General features: G+C 43.5%; 2 protein-coding genes across 3 annotated transcripts in view; one reads left to right on the top strand and one right to left on the bottom strand.

Moving 5' to 3' along the window:
- The window catches only part of rnf167 (ring finger protein 167), a 233,988-nt gene that overhangs the window by 206,850 nt on the left and 5,689 nt on the right, over positions 1–21,449 (bottom strand). The window lies entirely within an intron of this gene.
- Positions 5,089–21,449, top strand: part of LOC140197909 (uncharacterized) — a 65,179-nt gene continuing 48,818 nt past the window's right edge. For both annotated transcript variants that reach the window (XM_072258509.1, XM_072258508.1), the window contains exon 1: positions 5,089–5,462. In XM_072258509.1, coding sequence (XP_072114610.1) covers positions 5,276–5,462 — 187 coding nt within the window. In that variant the 5' untranslated portion in view covers positions 5,089–5,275. The remainder of the gene's footprint in view (positions 5,463–21,449) is intronic.

Raw genomic sequence — 21,449 nt, 5'->3', positions numbered from 1 at the left:
TTTGCTTCTGTATTTGCTCTGCCATAGATGGTCCCAAGGCCCAGCTGTGAAAGGTGGAGTGTTGGGTCTGGGGAAACCTCAAACTACAGAATCTCCAACACAAGCTCCAAAGACCTCATCTCCACAAGAGGAAGGATCTTCAACTAAAATGGGCTACACCTGGGGACAGCTTGAAAGATAGGCCCAGGACAGAGGACTCTGCTGAGACAGACACAGAGACTATAGAACAGAGGCAAAAGAGTCATGAGGTCATGGATCAGATCGGGATTATGAAAGAGGAGAAGCTGGATGTCTTGAGGTGAATTAAAGAGGAGGAATCTCTGGGGCCTGATAAGGCGTCCCCTCAGACCTTCTGGATGCAGAGCTATTTAAAGTGTCCTTTGCCATGGTGAGGTGCCAGAGGACTGGAGAATAGCAAATATCATTTCATTGTTTAAGAAAGGCTCTAGCAATAAGCCAGGAAGTTAAATGCTAGTAAGCCTGACATCAGTTGTGGGAAAGTTATCGGAAGGTGTTCCAAGGACCAGATATATAAGTATTTGGATAGACATTAGGAAGTCAGCATGTCTTTGTGTGTGGTAGGTCGGGTCTAACCTTCCTTTTCAAGGAAGTTACCAGAGAAGTTGATGAAGTGGACATTGTCTAAGACTTTAGCAAGGCCTTTGACAAGTCCAACATGGGAGGATGGTCAAGAAGGTTCAGTCACTTGGCATTCAGGCTGAAGTAGCAGTTTGGTTTAGATACTGGCTTTGCGGAAGAAGGCAGGAAGTGGTAGTAGATGATTGCCTCTCTGACTGGAGGAGTGATACAAGTATCAATGCTGTATCCATTGTTTTGTCATGTAGTGGTAAAGTGGATCAGCAACTTTTGTGGATGACACCAAGCCTGTGGTGTAATGGACAGCGAGGAAGACTATCAAAGCTTGCAGTGCAATCTGAACCAGGTGGAAAAATAGGCTGAAAAAAATGGTGTGAGGTTTTGCACTTTGGAAGGACGAACTTAGGGGTATAGACAGTGAATAATAGGGCACTGATGAGTGCAGTAGAACAATGGGATCTGGAAGTGCAGAAGTGATAGAGGTATACAAAAGTATGAGGGGTATAGATAGGGTAAAAGCAAGGAGGCATTTTCCAAGATGATCATTCTTCAGTACACAAGTGTAAAGGAGAATGAATTGATTATTACTCCGGATTCAATGCAGTATATAAAAAACAGAGGAAACATACACAACAGAATAAACAAAACAAAGAAAATACAATAATTATAAAAACAATACTATAAGAGAAGTAACTGTTAGAAACATAGAAAGCCTACAGCACAATACAGGCCCTTCGGCCCACAAAGCTGTGCCGAACATGTCCTTACCTTAGAAATTACCTAGAGTTACCCATAGCCCTCTATTTTTCTGAGCTCCATGTACCTGTCCAGGAGTCTCTTCAAAGACCCTATCGTATAGACCACCATTGCTGGCAGCCTATTCCACACACTCACCACTCTCTGCATATACACAGATTGCCAGAAAACTCCAATCCATTCCCAACTACAGAATAAAATTTGCTGGTAATTCCCCTGCTCCAATCCAGTTATCCATCCCAATCCCAAAAGCCAGATAGAAACATAGAAACATAGAAAATAGGTGCAGGAGTAGGTCATTCGGCCCTTCGAGCCTGCACCGCCATTCAGTATGATCATGACTGATCATCCAACTCAGAACTCTGTACCAGCCTTCCCTCCATATCCCTTAATCCCTTTAGCCACAAGGGCCATATCTAACTCCCTCTTAAATATAGCCAATGTACTGGCCTCAACTGCTTCCTGTGGCAGAGAATTCCACAGATTCACCACACTCTGTGTGAAGAAGTTTTTCCTAATCTCGGTCCTAAAAGGCTTCCCCTTTATCCTCAAACTGTGACCCCTCGTTCTGGACTTCCCCAACATCGGGAACAATCTTCCTGCATCTAGCCTGTCCAATCCCTTTAGAATTTTATACGTTTCAATAAGATCCCCCCTCAATCTTCTAAATTCCAACGAGTATAAGCCTAGTCGATCCAGTCTTTCCTCATATGGAAGTCCTGCCATCCCAGGAATCAATCTGGTGAACCTTCTTTGTACTCCTTCTATGGCAAGGATGTCTTTCCTCAGATTAGGGGACCAAAACTGCACACAATACTCCAGGTGTGGTCTGACCAAGGCCTTGTACAACTGCAGTAGTACCTCCCTGCTCCTGTACTGGAATCCTCTTGCTATGAATGCCAGCATACCATTTGCGTTTTTCACTGCCTGCTGTACCTGCATGTCCACTTTCGATGACTGGTGTATAATGACACCCAGGTCTCGTTGCATCTCCCCTTTTCCTAATCCGCCACCATTCAGATAATAATCTGTTTTCCTGTTCTTGCCACCAAAGTGGATAACCTCACATTTATCCACATTAAATTGCATCTGCCATGAATTTGCCCACTCACTTAACCTATCCAAGTCACCCTGCATCCTCTTAGCATCCTCCTCACAGCTAACACTGCCGCCCAGCTTCGTGTCATCCACAAACTTGGAGATGCTGCATTTAATTCCCTCATCTAAGTCATTAATATATATTGTAAACAACTGGGATCCCAGCACTGAGCCTTGCGGTACCCCACTAGTCACTGCCTACCATTCTGAAAAGGTCTCGTTTATTCCCACTCTTTGCTCTCTGTCTGGCAACCAATTCTCTATCCACATCAATACCTTACCCCCAATACCGTGTGCTTTAAGTTTGCACACTAATCTCCTGGTGGGACCTTGTCAAAAGCCTTTTGAAAATCCAAATATACCACATCCACTGGTTCTCCCCTATCCACTCTACTAGTTACATCCTCAAAAAATTCTATGAGATTCGTCAGACATGATTTTCCTTTCACAAATCCATGTTGACTTTGTCTGTTGATTTCACCGCTTTCTAAATGTGCAGTTATCACATCTTTGATAACTGACTCTAGCATTTTCCCCACCACCGATGTTAGGCTAACCGGTCTATAATTCCCTGGTTTCTCTCCCTCCTTTTTTAAAAAGCGGGGTTACATTAGCCACCCTCCAATCCTCAGGAACTAGTCCAGAATCTAAAGAGTTTTGAAAAATTATCACTAATGCATCCACTATTTCTTGGGCTACTTCTTTAAGCACTCTGGGATGCAGACCATCTGGCCCTGGGGATTTATCTGCCTTTAATCCCTTCAATTTACCTAACACCACTTCCCTACTAACATGTATTTCCCTCAGTTCCTCCATCTCACTAGACCCTCTGACCCTATTTCCGGAAGATTATTTATGTCCTCCTTAGTGAAGACAGAACCAAAGTAGTTATTCAATTGGTCTGCCATGTCCTTGCTCCCCATAATCAATTCATCTGTTTCTGCCTGTAGGGGACCTACATTTGTCTTAACCAATCTTTTTCTTTTCACATATCTATAAAAGCCTTTACAGTCAGTTTTTATGTTCCCTGCCAGTTTTCTCTCATAATCATTTTTTCCCTTTCCTAATTAAGCCCTTTGTCCTCCTCTGCTGGACTCTGAATTTCTCCCAGTCCTCAGATGAGCCACTTTTTCTGGCTAATTTGTATGCTTCTTCTTTGGAATTGATACTATCCCTAATTTCCCTTGTCAGTCACGTGTGCACTACCTTCCCTGATTTATTCTTTTGCCAAACTGGGATGAACAATTGTTGTAGTTCATCCATGCGATCTTTAAATGCTTGCCATTGCATATCCACCGTCAACCCTTTAAGTATCATTTGCCAGTCTATCTTAACTAATTCACGTCTCATACCTTCAAGGTTACCCTTCTTTAAGTTCAGAACCTTTGTTTCTGAATTAACTATGTCACTCTCCATCTTAATGAAGAATTCCACCATATTATGGACACTGTTACCCAAAGGGCCTCTCACGACAAGATAGCTAATTAACCCTTCCTCATTGCTCAATACCCAGTCTAGAATAGCCTGCTCTCTAGTTGGTTCCTCGACATGTTGGTCCAAAAAACCATCCTGCATACATTCCAAGAAATCTTCTTCCTCAGCACCCTTACCAATTTGGTTCACCCAATCTATATGTAGATTGAAGTCACCCATTATAACTGCTGTTCCTTTATTGCACACATTTCTAATTTCCTGTTTAATGCCATCCCCAACCTCACTACTACTGTTAGGTGGCCTGTACACAACTCCCAACAGCGTTTTCTGCCCCTTAGTGTAATGCAGTTCTACCCATATCAATTCCACATCCTCCCGGCTAATGTCCTTCCTTTCCATTGCATTAATCTCCTCTCTAACCAGCAATGCTACCCCACCTCCTTTTCTTTCATGTCTATCCCTCCTGAATATTGAATATCCCTGAATGTTGAGCTCCCATCCTTGGTCACCCTGGAGCCATGTCTCTGTGATCCCAACTATATCATATTCATTAATAACAATCCGTACTTTTAATTCATCCACTTTGTTATGAATGCTCCTTGCATTGACACACAAAGCCTTCAGGCTTGCTTTTACAACACTCTTAGCCCTTATAAAATTATGTTGAAAAGTGGCCCTTTTTGATTTTTGCCCTGGATTTGCCGGCCTGCCACTTTTACTTTTCACCTTACTACTTTTTGCTCCTACCCTTATTTTACACCCCTCTGTCTCTCTGAATTTGTTCCCACCCCCTATTGTGAACTAACCTCCTCTCGCCTAGTCTCTTTAATTTGATTCCCACCCCCCAACCATTCTAGTTTAAAGTCACCTCAGTAGCCCTCGCAATAAGACCCTACCCACTCACCCAATAATTAACCTCCAATAACTCCTCCTTTGTAGCCCATAATAATCCAATTTCTCTGAAATCTTGAGCTAGGAATGGCCCCCGTACTAGTCACTTCTCTGTTCCCCGAGCTCCGAATCCGGTTCCCCTTCAGTGTCCAGTCTTCAGCCACCCCATTGGATGGTCTGAGGTCCAGGGAGCACGTGCACCGGTCTGTGTAAATCCCTGATTTGCTCCTTTTGACCCGGTGTTGGATGGTAGTGTAGCCAAGGGGAATTCGGCTTCTCTCTCTCTCTCTCTGTGTCTCTGTTTGGGATCTGTGTGAAGGCTTCTGATTGGACAACGTCTAGCTGGGTGACAACTAGGAGATTTCCATTGCAATAGCATTAATTAGCACCCATTTCTCACCGGGTTCCCTCCCAGAAACGTCCCCGAGGATTGCTCCCTTTAAGTTGTGAGCGGCCTGGAACCGGCTGTCTGCAGCCTTCCCGATCTCGGTGTGCTCTCATGGCGCAACGTTTCCTGGAATTCCAGCAGCAGCTGGATCCCGGTCCCCGTAAGGAAGGTTACTGTTTCCCACAGCAAGAAGCGGATCCTAGCGACTGTGGGCTCTGCGCCTTCCCACCCTATCACTCGGCCGCAGAGCAGCGGCAGGTCCCGGAACAACACGTGGAGGCCGAGGCTTGGCGAGCAGGTACGGCGCACCTGGGGTTAGCGGGATGGGGTACCGCCCCAACCACCTGAGGCTCGGTCACTTTGGTCTTCGTTCCCATAGGAACCTCGGTCAGGATGGAGTCCCCTACTGTTACTGTTGGAAAGGTATAATAGATGTCTCTGTGTCACCCTGGACATCGAGACATCCAATTCTGCCACGGTCCGGGGTGACCAGCAATACTCCGAAGCCTGTGTGGTGTCGCCGTTTTGGTACAGGTGATCTTGTCTAGTCCGGCACAGGGGGTCTACCTTTATGTAACTTCAGCCTCAGTTTCGGATCTGCCGCCGAATCCGATTTGACACTCGGGGAGTGGGGGGTGGGTGACGGGGTTGGCGTGAAGATAGAAACTCAGGCAGAACGGAGTCCTTTCAGCCCACTAATTCCATACTGGCAAAGGAAAACGATCCAATACGTCTTTCCGGATACTTTGCAAATGGACTCCTAGTTGTGCAGCACAGAAAAAGAGCCCTTTGTCCACTTCGTACATGTTGACCAATGCTTATCGTTGCTGACCAATGTGTTGAGGAATTGTGCCTCCAGCCTCGGAGCGCTTCCCCCACCATCCCAACTACTCGCTGTGCTCCAGTCCCTGTGTCCTTTTACCATTGGCCTTGGTAAATCATCTCTCTGCTGAGGGTCCTGTCTGAGACCCTCCATAATTCCTAGACCATTAGGTGGAATTTACCATCTATTGAGGTAGGACAAGATAACGTGTAATTGTTACAGGGAAAGTGCAGATAAGTAAGCACAAGTACTCAAATATAAAAGCAAGTCTGGAATGCTGAGGCTTTATAAGGCACTGGCGAAGCTGTGCCTGGAGTATAATGAGCAGGTTTTACCCCCTTGTTTTAGAAAGGATGTGCTGAAATTGGAGAGGGTTCAGAGGAGGGTCATGGGAATGAAAGAATTTTTGAATGAGAAGTTTTTGATGGCTCTGGCTGGAATTTGGAAAATTAAGTGGGGGGGGGGATCTCATTGAAACCTATCAAATGTTGAAAGACCTAGATAGAGTGGATGCGCAGAGGATGTTTCCTATGGTGGGTGAGTCTAGGACCAGAGGGCAAGGTCTCATCCATTTAGAATAGATGAGGAATTCAGAAGGGCAGCGTCCATTATTAAGGACCTCCAGCACCCAGGGCATGCCCTTTTCTCACTAGGAGGTACAGAAGCCCTAAGGCACACACTCAGCAGTTTAGGAACAGCTCCTTCTCCCTCTGTCATCCAATTCCTAAATGGATATTGAACCCTAGACACTATACCTCACTTTTTAAATATATTATTTCTGGTTTTTTGCACGATTTTAATCTATTCAATATACCTATATTATAATTTATTATTATTATTTTGCTGTTTTTTCTTCTATTGCATTATATTGCATTGAACTGCTGCTGCTAAGTTAACAAATATCACGTCACATGCCGGTGATAATAAACTTGATTCTGGAATTTATTTAGCCAGAGAGTGGTGAATCTGTGAAATTCACTGTAACAGGCAGTTGCGGAGGCTGCGTCATTAGGTGCCTTTAATGCGGAGGTTGATAGGTTCTTGATTAGTCAGGATGTGAAAGGTTACGGTGAGAAGGCAGGAGAATGTTGAGAGGGAAATGGATCAGCCATGATGAAATAGAGCAGATGATGGGTTGAATGGCCTAAATCTGCTCCTATATCTTGTGGTCTAGGATCTTTGGAGGTAAATCATGTGGATAAGAGTCCATTTGCCATGCCAGGGGACCATGTAGTAGCAATATAACAGTGGAACAGAAGCTGACCCTGAGCCTGGTGGTATGTGCTTTCAGGGTTTTGTATCTCCTGCCCAATGGAAGGGTGGGGAGGAGAGAAAAGAGACAATATCTGGGAATTCCACATCAAGCAGGATCTCCCAGTTGCCACACATTTTAATTCCACGTCCCATTCCCATTCCAATATGTCAATCCATGGCCTCTGCTGTTGAGATGAAGCCACACTCAGGTTGGAGGAACAACACCTTGTATTCCATCTGGGTAGCCTCCAACCTGATAGCATGAACTTTGATTTCTCTAACTTCTGTTAATGCCCCTCCTCCCCTTCTTACCCCATCCATAATTATTATTTTTTTTTCTTCTCACTTTCCCTCTCACAATAATTTGTTGCCTGTTCTCCATCCTCCTCTGGTTTTCCCCTCCCCCTTTCTTTCTTCCAAAGCCTTCCATCCTATGATATTCCCCCTTCTCCAGCCTTGTATCCCTTTTGCCAATCAACTTCCCAGCTCTCAGCTCCATCCCTCCCCCTCCTGTCTTCTCCTATCACTTCAGGTCTCCCCCTCCCCCTCGCACTTCCAAATCTCTTACTTTTTCTTTTTTCCGTTAGTCCTGTTGAAGGGTCTCAACCCGAAACGTCGACTGTACCTCTTCCTATAGATGCCGCCTGGCCTGCTGCGTTCCACCAGCATTGTGTGTGTGTGTTGCTTGAATTTCCAGGATCTGCAGGTTTCCTCATGTTTACAATATCTGGGATCTTTGACTATGCTGGCTGCTTTATTGAGGCAGCAAAATGAGTAAAGTAGTGAAGAAGCAATTCAGCATGCTTGCCTTTATTGCTCATTGCATTGAGAACGAGAGATGGAGTGTTGTGCTGCGACTGTACAAAACATTTTAAACTGTCCTTGGGGTGTTGTGTGAATTTCTGGTCACCACACTACAGGTGGATGTGGTAGCATTAGTGAAAATCACCAGGATGTAGCCTGGCATGGTGGGCTGTCAATCTAGGAAAATTATTAAGAGATACAGCACAGTAACAAGCCCTTGTGGCCCAATGATCCTCAGCACCTGATTACTCTTATGTCACCAATTAACCCATGTCTTGAAAATGAGAGGAAAGCCATGTGGTCACAGGGAGAATGTATGAATTTCTTGCATGCAGCTGCAAGAATTGAACCTGGGTCACTTCTGCTGTCATGGCTTTGTGCTAACCGCTATGTGACTGTGTGCCCCCAGTTGGGCAGACTCAGTTGGATGGGCTGGGTTTTTTTTCCACTTAATTTCCCAGGGAATTTTCAGAAGACCTTTGACTAGGTCCCACACATGAGGCTGCTTAGCAAGATGAGATCTCAGGGTATTAAAGGAGAGATTGGCTAAATGGCAGGAAGAAAAGAGTGGGAATAAAGGGGACCTTTTTTGGTTGGCTGCCAATGACCAGTGGTGGGCTGCAGGGTTTTCTTCCTCAAAGATTTGGATGAAGGAATTCATGGCTTTGTGGCCAGGTTTATAGATAATATGAAGATGGGTGAAAGGGTAGGTATTGTTGAGGAGGCAGTGTCTGCAGAAGGACTTCAGATTGGGCAAAGAAGATGTGATCCATTTCATCACAGGTAATGTCCTCCCCACCACTGAGTGCATCTACACAGTGTTGTTGCAAGAAAGCAGTATCTATAATCTAGGACCCTCACCACCCAGGCCTCACTCTTTTCTTGCTGCTATCAGGAAGAAGGTACAGGAACTCAGGACTCACCACCAAGTTCATGAACAATTATTACCCCTCAACTGGACAGGATAACTTCACTCAATTTCAATTTCACTTCTGCCATCGCTGAACTGTTCCCACAACCTATGGATTCACTTTTAAGGACTTTAGAACTTGTGTTCACAATACCTATGCTTATTTATGTTTTGTTGCTATTTTATTTTTTATCTCTTTTTGTACTTGCACAGTTTTGTTGTCTTTTGTATACTAGTTGTCCACCCTGTTGCAGTTTTTCATGAATTCTGTTACGGTTATTGGACTTGCTGAGTATGCAATCAAGAATATGAATCTCAGGGCAATGTATTGTGACCAATATGTACTTTGATAATAAATTTACTCTGAACTTTTGTGGCATATGGAACATAATGTAGGAAAATGTATGGTTAGGCAGAAGGATTAATGGTGTGGACTATTTTGTAAATGGGGAGCAAATTTATAAGAAATGAAATCAATGTGCAAAGGGGCTTGGGAGTCCCCGTGCAGGATTCCCTAAGGGTTAACTTGCATGTTGAGTCAGTGGTAAGGAAGGCTTTCATTTGAGAATACAAAAGTAAGGATGCTGTAACTTTGGTCAGACTGCACTTGGTGTATTGTGAGCAATTTTGTGGCCTTCATGTGAGAAAGGATATGCTGCCATTGGGGATGATCTGGAGCAGGTTCATTAGAAAAATTCCATAAATAAAAGTGTTACAGATGAGGAATGTCTGGCTGTGCTTCTACTCACTGGAATTGAGAATTAGGGGTATCTCATTGATGGGCCTGGATAGCGGACGTGAAGAGGGTGTTTCCAATAGTCGGGGAGTCTAGGACCAGAGTGCACAGCCACAAAATTGAGGGACATCCATTTAGAATAGATGAGGAAAATTTTATTTTGGTGAATCTGTGGAACTCTTTGCCTTAGCCAGCTGTCTAACTAAGTGATTGGGTATATTTGAGGTAGAGGTTGATAGCTTCTTGATTAATCAAGGTTATGGGGAGAAGCCAAGAGAATGGAGTTATAAGGGATTATAAATCACCCATAAAGGTATGGTGGGGCAGACTTGATGGGCCAAATGGCCTAATACTGCTGCTAGGCGTAATCCTCCCTGTCTGTCTGTCTGTCTTGTCAAAGTCCTCTACTGTTTTCTCAGCCTTCCCTACAAGGTGGTGAGCTGTACCCCCACCATGTTCTGTGGTCTAACCAGATGACCTCTTGTGCTAGAGCATGTGTTTCCAACCTGGAGTCCACAGACCCCTTGCTTTAATAGTTTTGGTCCATGGCATAAAAAAATGTTGGGAACACAGCAATAAGAAGTTTGTCGGTTTTTTTTTAAAGGGGCTGAAAAACTCATTGCAGGCCAGACACACATGCTGGAAGAACTCAACAGCTCAGGTAGCATCTATGGAAAAAAAATAAACAGTCAAGACCCTTCCTCAGGATCTTTGGACAGAAACATCAATTGTTTATTCCCCTCCATAAGATGCTGAGGGTCCAGCATCTGCAGAATCTTTTGTGTTTGTGATTACATATCTGTTAGTTTTGCTCTGTGGATAGGAAAGTTGTTGAAACCAATTCCAAAGGCCAGTATAAACATTCACAGGAAATGTAGTAATCACTCAGCAGGTCAGGCAGTTTCCTTGGAGTGAAAGAGCTAATGTTTCAGGTTGAGATATCATTATCAGATTGATAATGTTTTCTCTCTGAATACTGAGTTTGCAGCATTAGATTATACATACAACACAAACTGGTCCTTCGGCCAACTTGTCCAGACTGACCCTGATGACTATTTACACTAATCCTATTTGTCTGTGTTGGTCTCGTATCCCTCTGCCCCTTTTCTATCCAAGTACCTGTTTATAAAAGCCTTTAATAGTGATTGCATCTGCCTCTATCACTTCTGGCAATTTTTCTCTGTAGCCATCATCGTATTTGTAAAAACTTGCTGCTCAGATCTCAATTTAGCTATTAAACCTGTACCCTCTATTTTTCAACTCCCCACCTTGGGAAAAGGACTGCCTGCCCTATCTGTGCCATTCATAATGTCATCATTGAAGCAATTTGGTTTGTGCTGACCATTTACCCTACTCTCAAGATCAATCTGGCCCTTCCCTGCCACCTAGCTCTCCATCTGCTTTTCATCAATGTGTCTATTAAATGTCCTTAATGTATCTGCCTCTACCAGCACCCCTCAGTGTGTGTGGAACACACCCACTCCTCTGTGTAAAATGCCTGCATCTGCTATCCCCCCATTGCCCTCGCAGTGCATTCCATGCACCCACCACTCTAAAGTACCTACCTCTGACATGTGCCTGCAATCATCTTAAAATGATGCCTTCTTGTATTAACCATTCCTACCCTGGAAAAGTCTCTGGATATCCACTCTGTATCACTTACACACCTCTATCAACTCACATCTCATCCTCCTTTACCACAAAAAGAAAAGCCCTAACTTGCTCAACTTGACCTCGAAAGACATGCTCTCCAACTTGGACAGCGTCCTGGGCACCTCCTCGGCGCCCTCTTGAAGGTTTCCACATTCTTCCCATAATGAGATGACCACAACTGAACGTAAGTGTACAACCAGAGTTTTAGAGCTGCAACATTACCTCACTGCTCTTGAGCCTTGTTCTTTGATTAATAAAGATCAACACATCAGATGCCTTTTTAACAATCCCATCAACTCGCATGGCAATTTGAGGGATCTGTGGACATGGACCCCAGGATCCCTCTGTTCTTCCACTCTAATCAAATGCCCATTAAACTAATCTCTTCTGCTGACACATTCATATTCCTGTCGGTGCCACTTGCATGCTGCCATCAAGTCTGCTCCACCATTCAGACATGTCTGATTTATCATCCCTCTCATCCCTATTCTGCCTTCTCCCCATAACCTTTGATGCATTTACCAACTAAGAGCCTGTCAACCTCTGCTTTGAATATACTCAATGACTTGGCCTCTATCACGTGTGTGGCAATGAATTCCACAGATTCTCCATCCTCTGGCTTAAGAAATTCCTCGTCTCTGTTCTGAATGGGCATTGGACTCGCTTTCAGGGACTCTTTACCTCCGGTTCTCTATTTATTGATTACTTTTCTTTCTTTCTTTCTTTACACAGTTGTATTTTGCAGACTGGTTGAACACCCATGTTGGTGCAGTCTTTCATTGATTCTGTTATGGTTTTTCTGTAGATTGAGTATACTTGCAAGAAAATGAGCCTCGTATATGTACTTTGATAATTACTTTGAATGTTGATCATCCTCCACTGAGGCTGTGTCCTCTTGCCCTAGCTTGTCCCGCTGGGAAATATCCTCTACACACCACTCTTATCTGGGCCTTTCAATATTTGATAGGTTTCAATGAGCTTTCCCCACCCCTATTCTTCTAAACTCTACTGAGTACAGGCCCAGAGCCATCAAATGCTCCCCATTTGTTAACCCTTTCATTCCAGAGTCATTCTCATGACCCTCCTCTGGTCTCTCTCCAATGCCAGCACATCCTTTCTTAGATGACATTATCAGATGTGCTCAGAATGCTCCAAGTGCAGTCTGACCAATGCCTTATAAAGTTTCAGCATTACATAAACAAGAGAAATTCTGCAGATGCTGGAAATGCTGGAGGAACTCAGCAGGTCAGGCAGCATCTATGGAAATGAGTAATTAGTCAAAGTTTTGGGCCAAGGCCCTTTAGGCTGAAAAGGAGGGGGATGATGCCAAAATAAAAAAAGATGTTGGTGGGAGGGAAAAGAGGATAAAGGTGAGTGAAGCCAGGTGTTTGGGATGGGTAAAGGGCTGGAGAGGAAGGAATCTGGGAGAGGAGAGTGGACCATAGGAGGAAGAGAAGGAGAGGATCCATGGCGAGGTGATGGGCAGCTGAGAGGAGGTAAGAGACCATAGTAGCGAATAAGAGATGAGGGGGAGGGAAATCTCTTTTTTTTTTTTAACCAGAAGAAAGTTGATATTTATACCATCAGGTTGGAGGCTACCCAGATGGAATACAAGGTATTGCTCCTTCACCCTGAGGGTGGCCTCAAGGTAGCACAAGAGGAGGCCATGGACCGACATGTGGGAACTCGTGTGAGACTTAAAATATTTCACCACTGGGAAGTTTCACTTTTGGCGGATAAAGTGGAGGTTCTCAACAAGGCATTCCCTCAATTTATGAGAGGAGGGGGCTACAATGGGAGCACCAGACTCAATAGAGTTCAGCATTACATCCTTGCTTTTGTATTCTAGTCCTCTCAAAATGAATGCTAACATTGCATTTGCTTTCCTCACTGACTCAACCTGCAAGTTAACTTTTAAGGAATACTGCCCAAGGACTCCCTTTGCACTTCTGGTTTCTGAATTTTCTCCCCTTTTTAGAAAAGTTTATGCCCTTGTTCCTCTACCAAAGTGCATGATCATTCACTTCTCAGCAGTGTATTCTATCTGCCACTTCTTTGCCCATTCTCCTAATCTGTCTCCTTCTGCAATACTGTTTCCTCAATATCTGACCCTCTGCCTATCTTATATCATCTGAAAACTTTGCCACAATGCAATTCACTCAATCATCCAAGTCATTGAACACCACTAATCACTGGCAGCCAACCAGAAAAGGCCCCCTTTATTCCCGCTCCTTGCCTCCTGTCAGTCAGTCAATCCATTCTAGAATCTTTCCTATAATACCATGGGCTCCTATCTTGTTTTGCAGCCTCATGTGTCACCTTGTTAAAGGTCATCTCAAAATCTCAGTAAAACAATATCAACAGACTCCTCTGTCCGCCCTGCCTGTTATTTCCTCAAAGAATTCCAACAGATTTGTCAGACAAGATTTCCCCTTGAGACCATGTTGACCTTTGCCTATTTTATCTTTGCTTCCAAGTACCTTGAAACCTCATCCTTAATAATGGAAGCCAGTGCCACACATATCCTTTGAACTTGTTCTCTCACCTTAAATGTATGTCCTTTGGTATTGGACATTTCAACCCTAGGAAAAGTATCCCACTGGACTGCCTCTCATGTTCCTGTCATTTATCATTCTCCACTCAGCCTCTGCCATTCCAGTGAAAAAAGAACTCGAGTTTGTCCACCCTCTCCCTGTAGCACGTGCCCACTAAATCCAGGCAGCATCCTGGTGAACCTCTTTGGCATCTAATGTTCTGCTGTATATTCCGTTGTTTTAGTTGTGATGGGAAGGGTGGGGTTAGTGGTGTGTTGCACTGCTGATGGGCAGATCAGTTCTCAAAGGATATCCTGGAGGGATGGCTGATAGTGCTATGAAGTAGGACTCATGACATCTGATGGGGATGGTCACTTGAACTATAGGCTGCCCACGGTCAGCATGGATTAGAAGAAGGAAATGTTGGTAGATCAGAAGGGTATAAAAGCAATAAAGTTGTAGAGTGGGTGGATTTTAATTTCCCCAGTATTGGGATGAGGAGTGGAGATTTATCTCTACCGAAAGAGGTGCAAGCTGCTCCTTCCCTCTGTTAGCCTTCAGGTCATCCTTGGGTAAGGTGTAGCACCTGCTGCAGCAGGTGATCAGGGTCACCTGACGCCTCGGGAGCACAGAGAATCTGTGAAGAGTATTAAAAATGGCTGGGGTCACCCTTATTGAAAAGACACTGCCCAAAAGAAGGCAATGGCAGACCACTTCTGTAGAAAAAATTGCCAAGAGCAATCATGGTTGTGGAAAGGCCACAGCAGGGCACATAATGAGTATTGGGATGGCCCTAGTGCATGAAACCTTGTATTAAAGGGTTAAATTAAATAAGTACTAATGAGGTCTAATTCACGAAATGCAGTGAAGTAGATTATCTGAGAATACAACTGGACCAGGATCAGGCTAGACCTGCACAGTCCACGGTGCCCTGGAGAATGATGTAGAGCAGAGACATGCCCATGTATATACATGGTTCCTTAAGGTTTGACATGGAGGTAGCAAAGGTTCAAAGGTCCAACTTAATGTCAGATAAATGTACACAATATTCATCCTGAAATGCTTTTACTTCACAAACAAGCACAAAAACAGAGGAGTGCCCCAAAGAATGAACGACAGTTAAATGTTAGAACCCCAAAGTTCCCCCCCGCTCCCCTCCCTCCTGCGCGTAAGCGGCAGTGAGCAACAATCCCCCCTCCCTCCCCCCACTGGCAGATCAAAGCATCTGCACTCACCACCGAGCCCTCAAGTGTGAGCAAAGCAACAGCAAAGACACAGACTTGCAGTCACCCCAAAGACGTTGCATTTCACCCGGTATACAACATGCCACTGGTTCTATCTCTCCCTAATAAGGGAGAAGGAGGTGTCTCCGTTTTACCAGCATGCAGAGAGATATAACAAACAACTTGCTGGTTTGCAATGTTAAAAGTCCATTACATCACTTTTTTTGAGCTGTGGGCCAGAAGATCTCAAAGATCTCGGGTCTCCAGGCACACAGCCAGAGATCTTCTGACTCTCCTGATGACACGGGTCTCCTGCTGTGACACCGACCCCTGATCCACCCATCTCCAGAGCTCCGAGATCCTAGGCTTCCAAATCTGACACGGTCTCTTTGGCCGAGCCCTTGGTGTGCCAAACAACAACGGCTGGTTATGAATCTCCATAAGCGGGTCCCATTTGCGCAAAGAACCGAAGTCAGCATGCAACTCCAGGTCAGGGTCTTCAAAAGAACCCTGAAAAGGAAAAATAAAGTTATTAAAGATGGAAATAGAGCTATTTCTAAAGATGCAGGCAAAGGAGTCGCCGTTTAGTGCCATTATTACTCTGCTCTGCCTCTTCCAATGGTGAAGGTGTTTGACACTTGCTTCATCCAGCCAAAAATTGAGTACTAGAGTTGTGTCATTATGTTACAGCTGTACAAGACTGCAAAGTGTGCTGTTCAGCTCACCTAGCTATGGAAAGGATATGATGAAGCTGGAGAGGGTGCAGAAAAGGCCTTCAAGGTTGTTGCTGGGACTGCAGGGTTTGCATTATAAGGAATGAATATATTTGGGCTCTTCCTCTGGAGCACAAGAGGCTGAAGTGAAGTATTTTTAAAAATAAGTAGATAAATTCATTATGGACCTAGGTAAAGTTTCAAGGACATGCTTCAGAAAGGTGGTGTCCATCGTTAAAGACCCCCATCACCCAGGTCATGCCCTCTTCTCATTGCTACCATCAGGGAGGAGTTACAGGAGCCTGAAGGTACACACTCAGTGATTCAGGAACAGCTTTTATCCCTCTGCCATCTGATTTCTCAATGGACATTGAACCCACGAACACTACCTCACTACTTTTTTAATTTGTTTTTTTGCAGTACTTATTTAACTAGTTTGTATATTTTTCAAATTTTTTCTATTATGTATTGCATTGTAAAATGATAAAGTCAACAAATTTCATAACTCATGCTGGTGAGAGTAAATCTGATTCTGGTCTTTTTCCAGGGTAGGGAAGTCTAAAACTAATGGATATAGGTTTAAGGGGAAAGATTTAATGGGGGTCTGAGAAGTAAATTGGTTTATTACTGTACTGACATTAAGAGGAAAATCTGGTCTTGAATGCTATTCATACAGGTCAATTCTATTAAGTGTATTGAGGTGGTAACAGTGCAGTGCAGGTAAGCAAGCAGCAAGGTTATGAGGAAGACTGGGTTCAAGAGTCTTAACATGTTATGGAACCATTCAACAGTCTGATTACAGTGGGGTAGAAATTGTCCTTGAGCCTGGTGGTACATGCTTTGAGATTTTTGTATCTTCTGCTATGGGAGTGTAGACCAATCCATAGAGAGGGGACTGGTTCCGGTGATCTGCTGAGTTTCTTACAGTTGCTGACAGAGCAGTTGCCATACCAATCCATGATGCATCTAGATAGGATGAGTTCTACGGTGCATCGATTTTTTTTTTAAATTGAGGGTCAAAAGAAACATGCCAAATTCTTTATTCTCTTGAGGTAGTAGAGGTGATGGTGGGCTTTTTGGCAATGATGTCCATGTGGTTGGACCAAAGCAGGCCACTAGTAATGTTCACTCCAGGAAATTGAAACTCAGTCTCAACACTGATGTAAGCAGGAGTATGTGCACCATCCCCCCACTCCCCTTCCTGAAATCAGTGACCAACTCTTTTATTTTCCTGGCATTAAAGGGAAAAGTTGTTGGCATGGCAACATGTCGCTACACTCTCTATTTCCTTCCTCTTCTCTGACTCAGCTCGATAGAGTGGCTGTGGAAAGGTTGCTTCCTATGGTGGGGAGAACCTAAGACCAGAGGGCGCATCCTCATAACAAGGTGTCAATTTAGAACAGATGAACAGGAATTTCTTTAGCCAGAAAGTGGTGAATCTGTGGAATTTGGTGGCACAGGCAGCTGTGGAGGCCAGGTCACTGGGTATATTTAAGACAGAGGTTGATAGATTCTTGATTGGTCAGGGCATGCAGGGATATGGGGAGAAGGCAGGAGATGGCGACTGAGGGAAGATGGATATAATCATATAAGAATTACAGCATGGAAACAGGCTATCTCGGCCCTTCTAGTCCATGCCGAACTCTTACTCTCACCTAGTCCCACCGACCTGCACTCAGCCCATAACCCTCCATTCCTTTTCTGACAATATATATCTATCTAATTTAACTTTAAACAACAACGTCGAACCTGCCTCAACCACTTCTGCTGGAAGCTCATTCCACACAGTTACCACTCTGAGTAAAGAGACAGCATGCCAAACGCTTTCTTCACCACCCTATCCACATGAGATTCCACCTTCAGGGAACTATGCACCATTATTCCTAGATCCCTCTGTTCTACTGCATTCTTCAATGCCCTACCATTTACCATGTATGTCCTATTTTGATTAGTCCTACCAAAATGTAGCACCTCACAGTTTTCAGCATTAAACTCCATCTGCCATCTTTCAGCCCACTCTTCTAACTGTCCTAAATCTCTCTGCAAGCTTTGAAAACCTACCTCATCATCCACAACTCCACCTATCTTAGTGTCATCTGCATACTTATCCAATTTACCACCCCATCATCCAGATCATTAATGTATATGACAAACAACACTGGACCCAGTACAGATCCCTGAGGCACATCACTAGTCACCGTCCTCCAATCTGACAAACAGTTTTCCACCACCACTCTCTGGCGTCTCCCATCTAGCCACTGCTGAATCCATTTTACTACTTCCATATTAATGCCTAACAATTGAACCTTCCTAACTAACCTTCCATGTGGAACCTTGTCAAAGACCTTACTGAAGTCCATATAGACAACATCCACCACTTTACCCTTGTCAACTTTCTTAGTAACCTCATCAAAAAAATTCAATTAGATTTGTCAAACATGACCTTCCATGCACAAATCCATGTTGACTGTTCCTAATCAGACCCTGTCTATCCAGATAATTAATATATACCATCTTTAAGAATACTTTCCATCAATTTACCCACCACTGACGTCAAACACACAGGCTGCTAATTGCCAGGTTTACTCTTAGAACCCTTTTTAAACAATGGAACCACATGAGCAATACGCCAATCCTCTGGCACCATCCCTGTTTCTGATGACATTTGAAATATTTCTGCCAGAGCCCCTGCTATTTCTACACTAACTTCCCTCAAGGTCCTAGGGAATACCTTGTCCGGACCCGGAGATTTATCCACTTTTATATTCCTTAAAAGCGCCAGTACTTCCTCTTCTTTAGTTGTCATACTTTCCATAACTACCCTTGTTTCCTTTAATATTCAATATCCTTCTCCTTAGTGAATACTGAAGAAAAGAAATTGCTCAAAATCTCCCCCATCTCTTTTAGCTCCGCACGTAGCCGTCCACTCCGATTCTCCAAGGGACCAATTTTATCCCTCACTATCCTTTTGCCACTAACATAACCGTAGAAATCCTTTGGATTTATTTTCACCTTACTTGCCAAAGCAGCCTCATATCTTCTTTTAGCTTTTCTAATTTCCTTCTTAAGATTCTTTTTACATTCTTTATATTCCTCGAGCACATCATTAACTCCAAGCTGCCTATATTTATTGAAGATCCCTCTCTTTTTCTGAACCAAGTTTCCAGTATCTCTTGAAAACCATGGCTCTCTCAAACTTTTAACCTTTCCTTTCAACCTAACAGGAACGTAAAGATTCTGAACCCTCAAAATTTCACCTTTAAATGACCTCCATTTCTCTATTACATTCTTCCCATAAGACAAATTATCCCAATCTTCTACTCCTAAATCCTTATCTCCTCAAAGTTGGCCTTTCTCCAATAAAAAAAATCTTAATCGTAGATCCAGTCCTATCCCTCTCCATAATTACACTGAAACTAATGGTATATGGTTAACACTGTATTCCATCTGGAACTTTGCTCATTCTCATAATCCAAGTCCTTCTGTAGCCTCTCTGATTCCTCAAAACTACCTGCCCCTCCACCTATTTTTATCATTCGTGAACTTTTCATCATCCAATTTATTGATATGTAGCATAACGAGAAGTGGTCCCAACACAGACACCTGTGGAATGTCTTTAGTTACTGATAGCTAACCAGAAAAGGCACCATTTATTTCCACTCTGTCTCCTGCCAATCTGCTTTATCCATGCTAGAATATTTTCTGTAATACCATGGGCTCTTAACTTCTTAAGCAGCCTTGTGTGGGGCACCTTGTCAAAGGCCTCCTGAAAATCCATGTACACAACATCCACCGATTCTCCTTTGTCTATCCTGCTTGCTTTTTCTTCAAAGAATTTTAACAGATTTGTCATGCAAGATTTTCCCTAAAGGAAACCATGCTGACTATAACCTATTTTATCATGTGCCTCTGAATACCCCGAAACCACATCCTTAAGATTGCTCAACATCTTCCCAACTATCCAGGTCAGACTACCTGGCCTATAATTTTCTTTCTTCTGCCTCTCTGATCTTGAAGAGTAGAACAACATTTATAATTTTCCATTCCTCTGAAACCATGCCAGACTCAATTGATTCTTGAAAGATCATTACTAATGCTTCCACAATCTCTTCAGCCATCTCTTTCAGAAACTTGGGGTGTACACCTTTTGGTCCAGGTGACTTAACTACCTTCAGACTTCCAGTTTCTCTTTTAATGGTGACTTCACACACTTCTGCCCTCTGACACTCAAACTTCTAGTAAGCTGCTAGTGTCTTCCATATTGAAGACTGACACAAAATACTGGTTCATACATTCTCATGTTCTCCCATTACTACCTCTCCAGCATCATTTTTCAGCAGTCTGATATTTAGTCTCATCTGGTTTTACATTTTCTATATTTGAAGAATATAAGCAACCTCCTTAATATTATTGGTTAGCTTACCTTCATATTCCATCTTTTAGTTGCCTTCTGTTGGTTTTCAAAAAGCTTCCTGTCCTCTAACTTACCACTAATAAAGCAAGAAAATATATGCCTTACCTTTGGCTTTTATGTTGGCTTTGACTTCTCTTGTCAGTCACAGTTCTGTCATCTTGCCTTTAGAATACTTCTTCCTCTTTGAAATATATATATCTTGCACCTTCTCAATTGCTCCCATAAGTTCCAGCCATTGCTGATCCCTGCGAGTGTTTCTTTCCAAACAACTGTAGCCATCTCCTTTCTCATGCCTCTGCAAATCCCTTTCCTCCACTGTAATACTGATACATTGACTTTGACTTTTCAAATTGCAGGGTGAATTTCATCATATAATCACTGTCTTCTAAGGGTTCCTTTACCTTGAGCCCTGCAAGTACTTCCAGTTCATTGCAGTACACCCAGTCCAGAATAGTTGATCCCTTTGTGGGCTCGACCACAAACTGCTCTTAAAAAGCTATCTTGTATGCATTTTACAAATTCCCCCTTTGGGTCCAACACCAATTTGATTCTCCGAATCTACCTGCATATTGAAATCCCCCATGACTATCATATCATACCCTTTTGACATGCATTTTCTTTTTCCCCATTGTAATTTGTGGACCACATCTTTACTACTGTTTGTGGGGGGGGGGGGGGGGGGGGGTCTGTATACAACTCTGATTAGGGCCTTCTTACCCTTGCAGTTCCTTGGCTCTACCCACAAAGATTCAACCTTCTGATCCTGTCATCTCTTTTTATGGATTCAACAGAGCTGTGCCATCCCCTGCACCTACCTGCCTGTCCTTTCCATACAATGTATATCCTTGGATGTTAAGTTCCCAGCTATAATCTTTCTTCGGTCATGATTCAGTGATGGCCGCAGTGTCATACATGCCAATCTGTAACTGTGCTACAAGTTCATCTACCCTTTCTGTATCCTGCACACATTGAAATATAACACCTTCAGCCTGTATTCACCCTTTTCAATTTTGTCTGCCTGTTAACTACAATTTTGCCCATCAGTCACTTCTTGTCAGCAATCTCACTATACACTTCCCTGTTTGGAAAACATCCTCAGATCGTATTGGTCATTGACACAAGCGTTGTATTTCACTGTTTTGATGCGTGTGGTAAAGCTAATCTATGATGGCAGAACTGGGGTCAATAAATGATAGAATTAATATAGGTGTTTACAGTCCA

This window comes from Mobula birostris, chromosome 5 (genome assembly GCF_030028105.1).
Source record: "Mobula birostris isolate sMobBir1 chromosome 5, sMobBir1.hap1, whole genome shotgun sequence".
Lineage (NCBI taxonomy): Eukaryota > Metazoa > Chordata > Chondrichthyes > Myliobatiformes > Myliobatidae > Mobula > Mobula birostris.
Note: the sequence above shows the minus strand (reverse complement) of the source record. Positions and strands in the feature narration are given on the sequence as shown.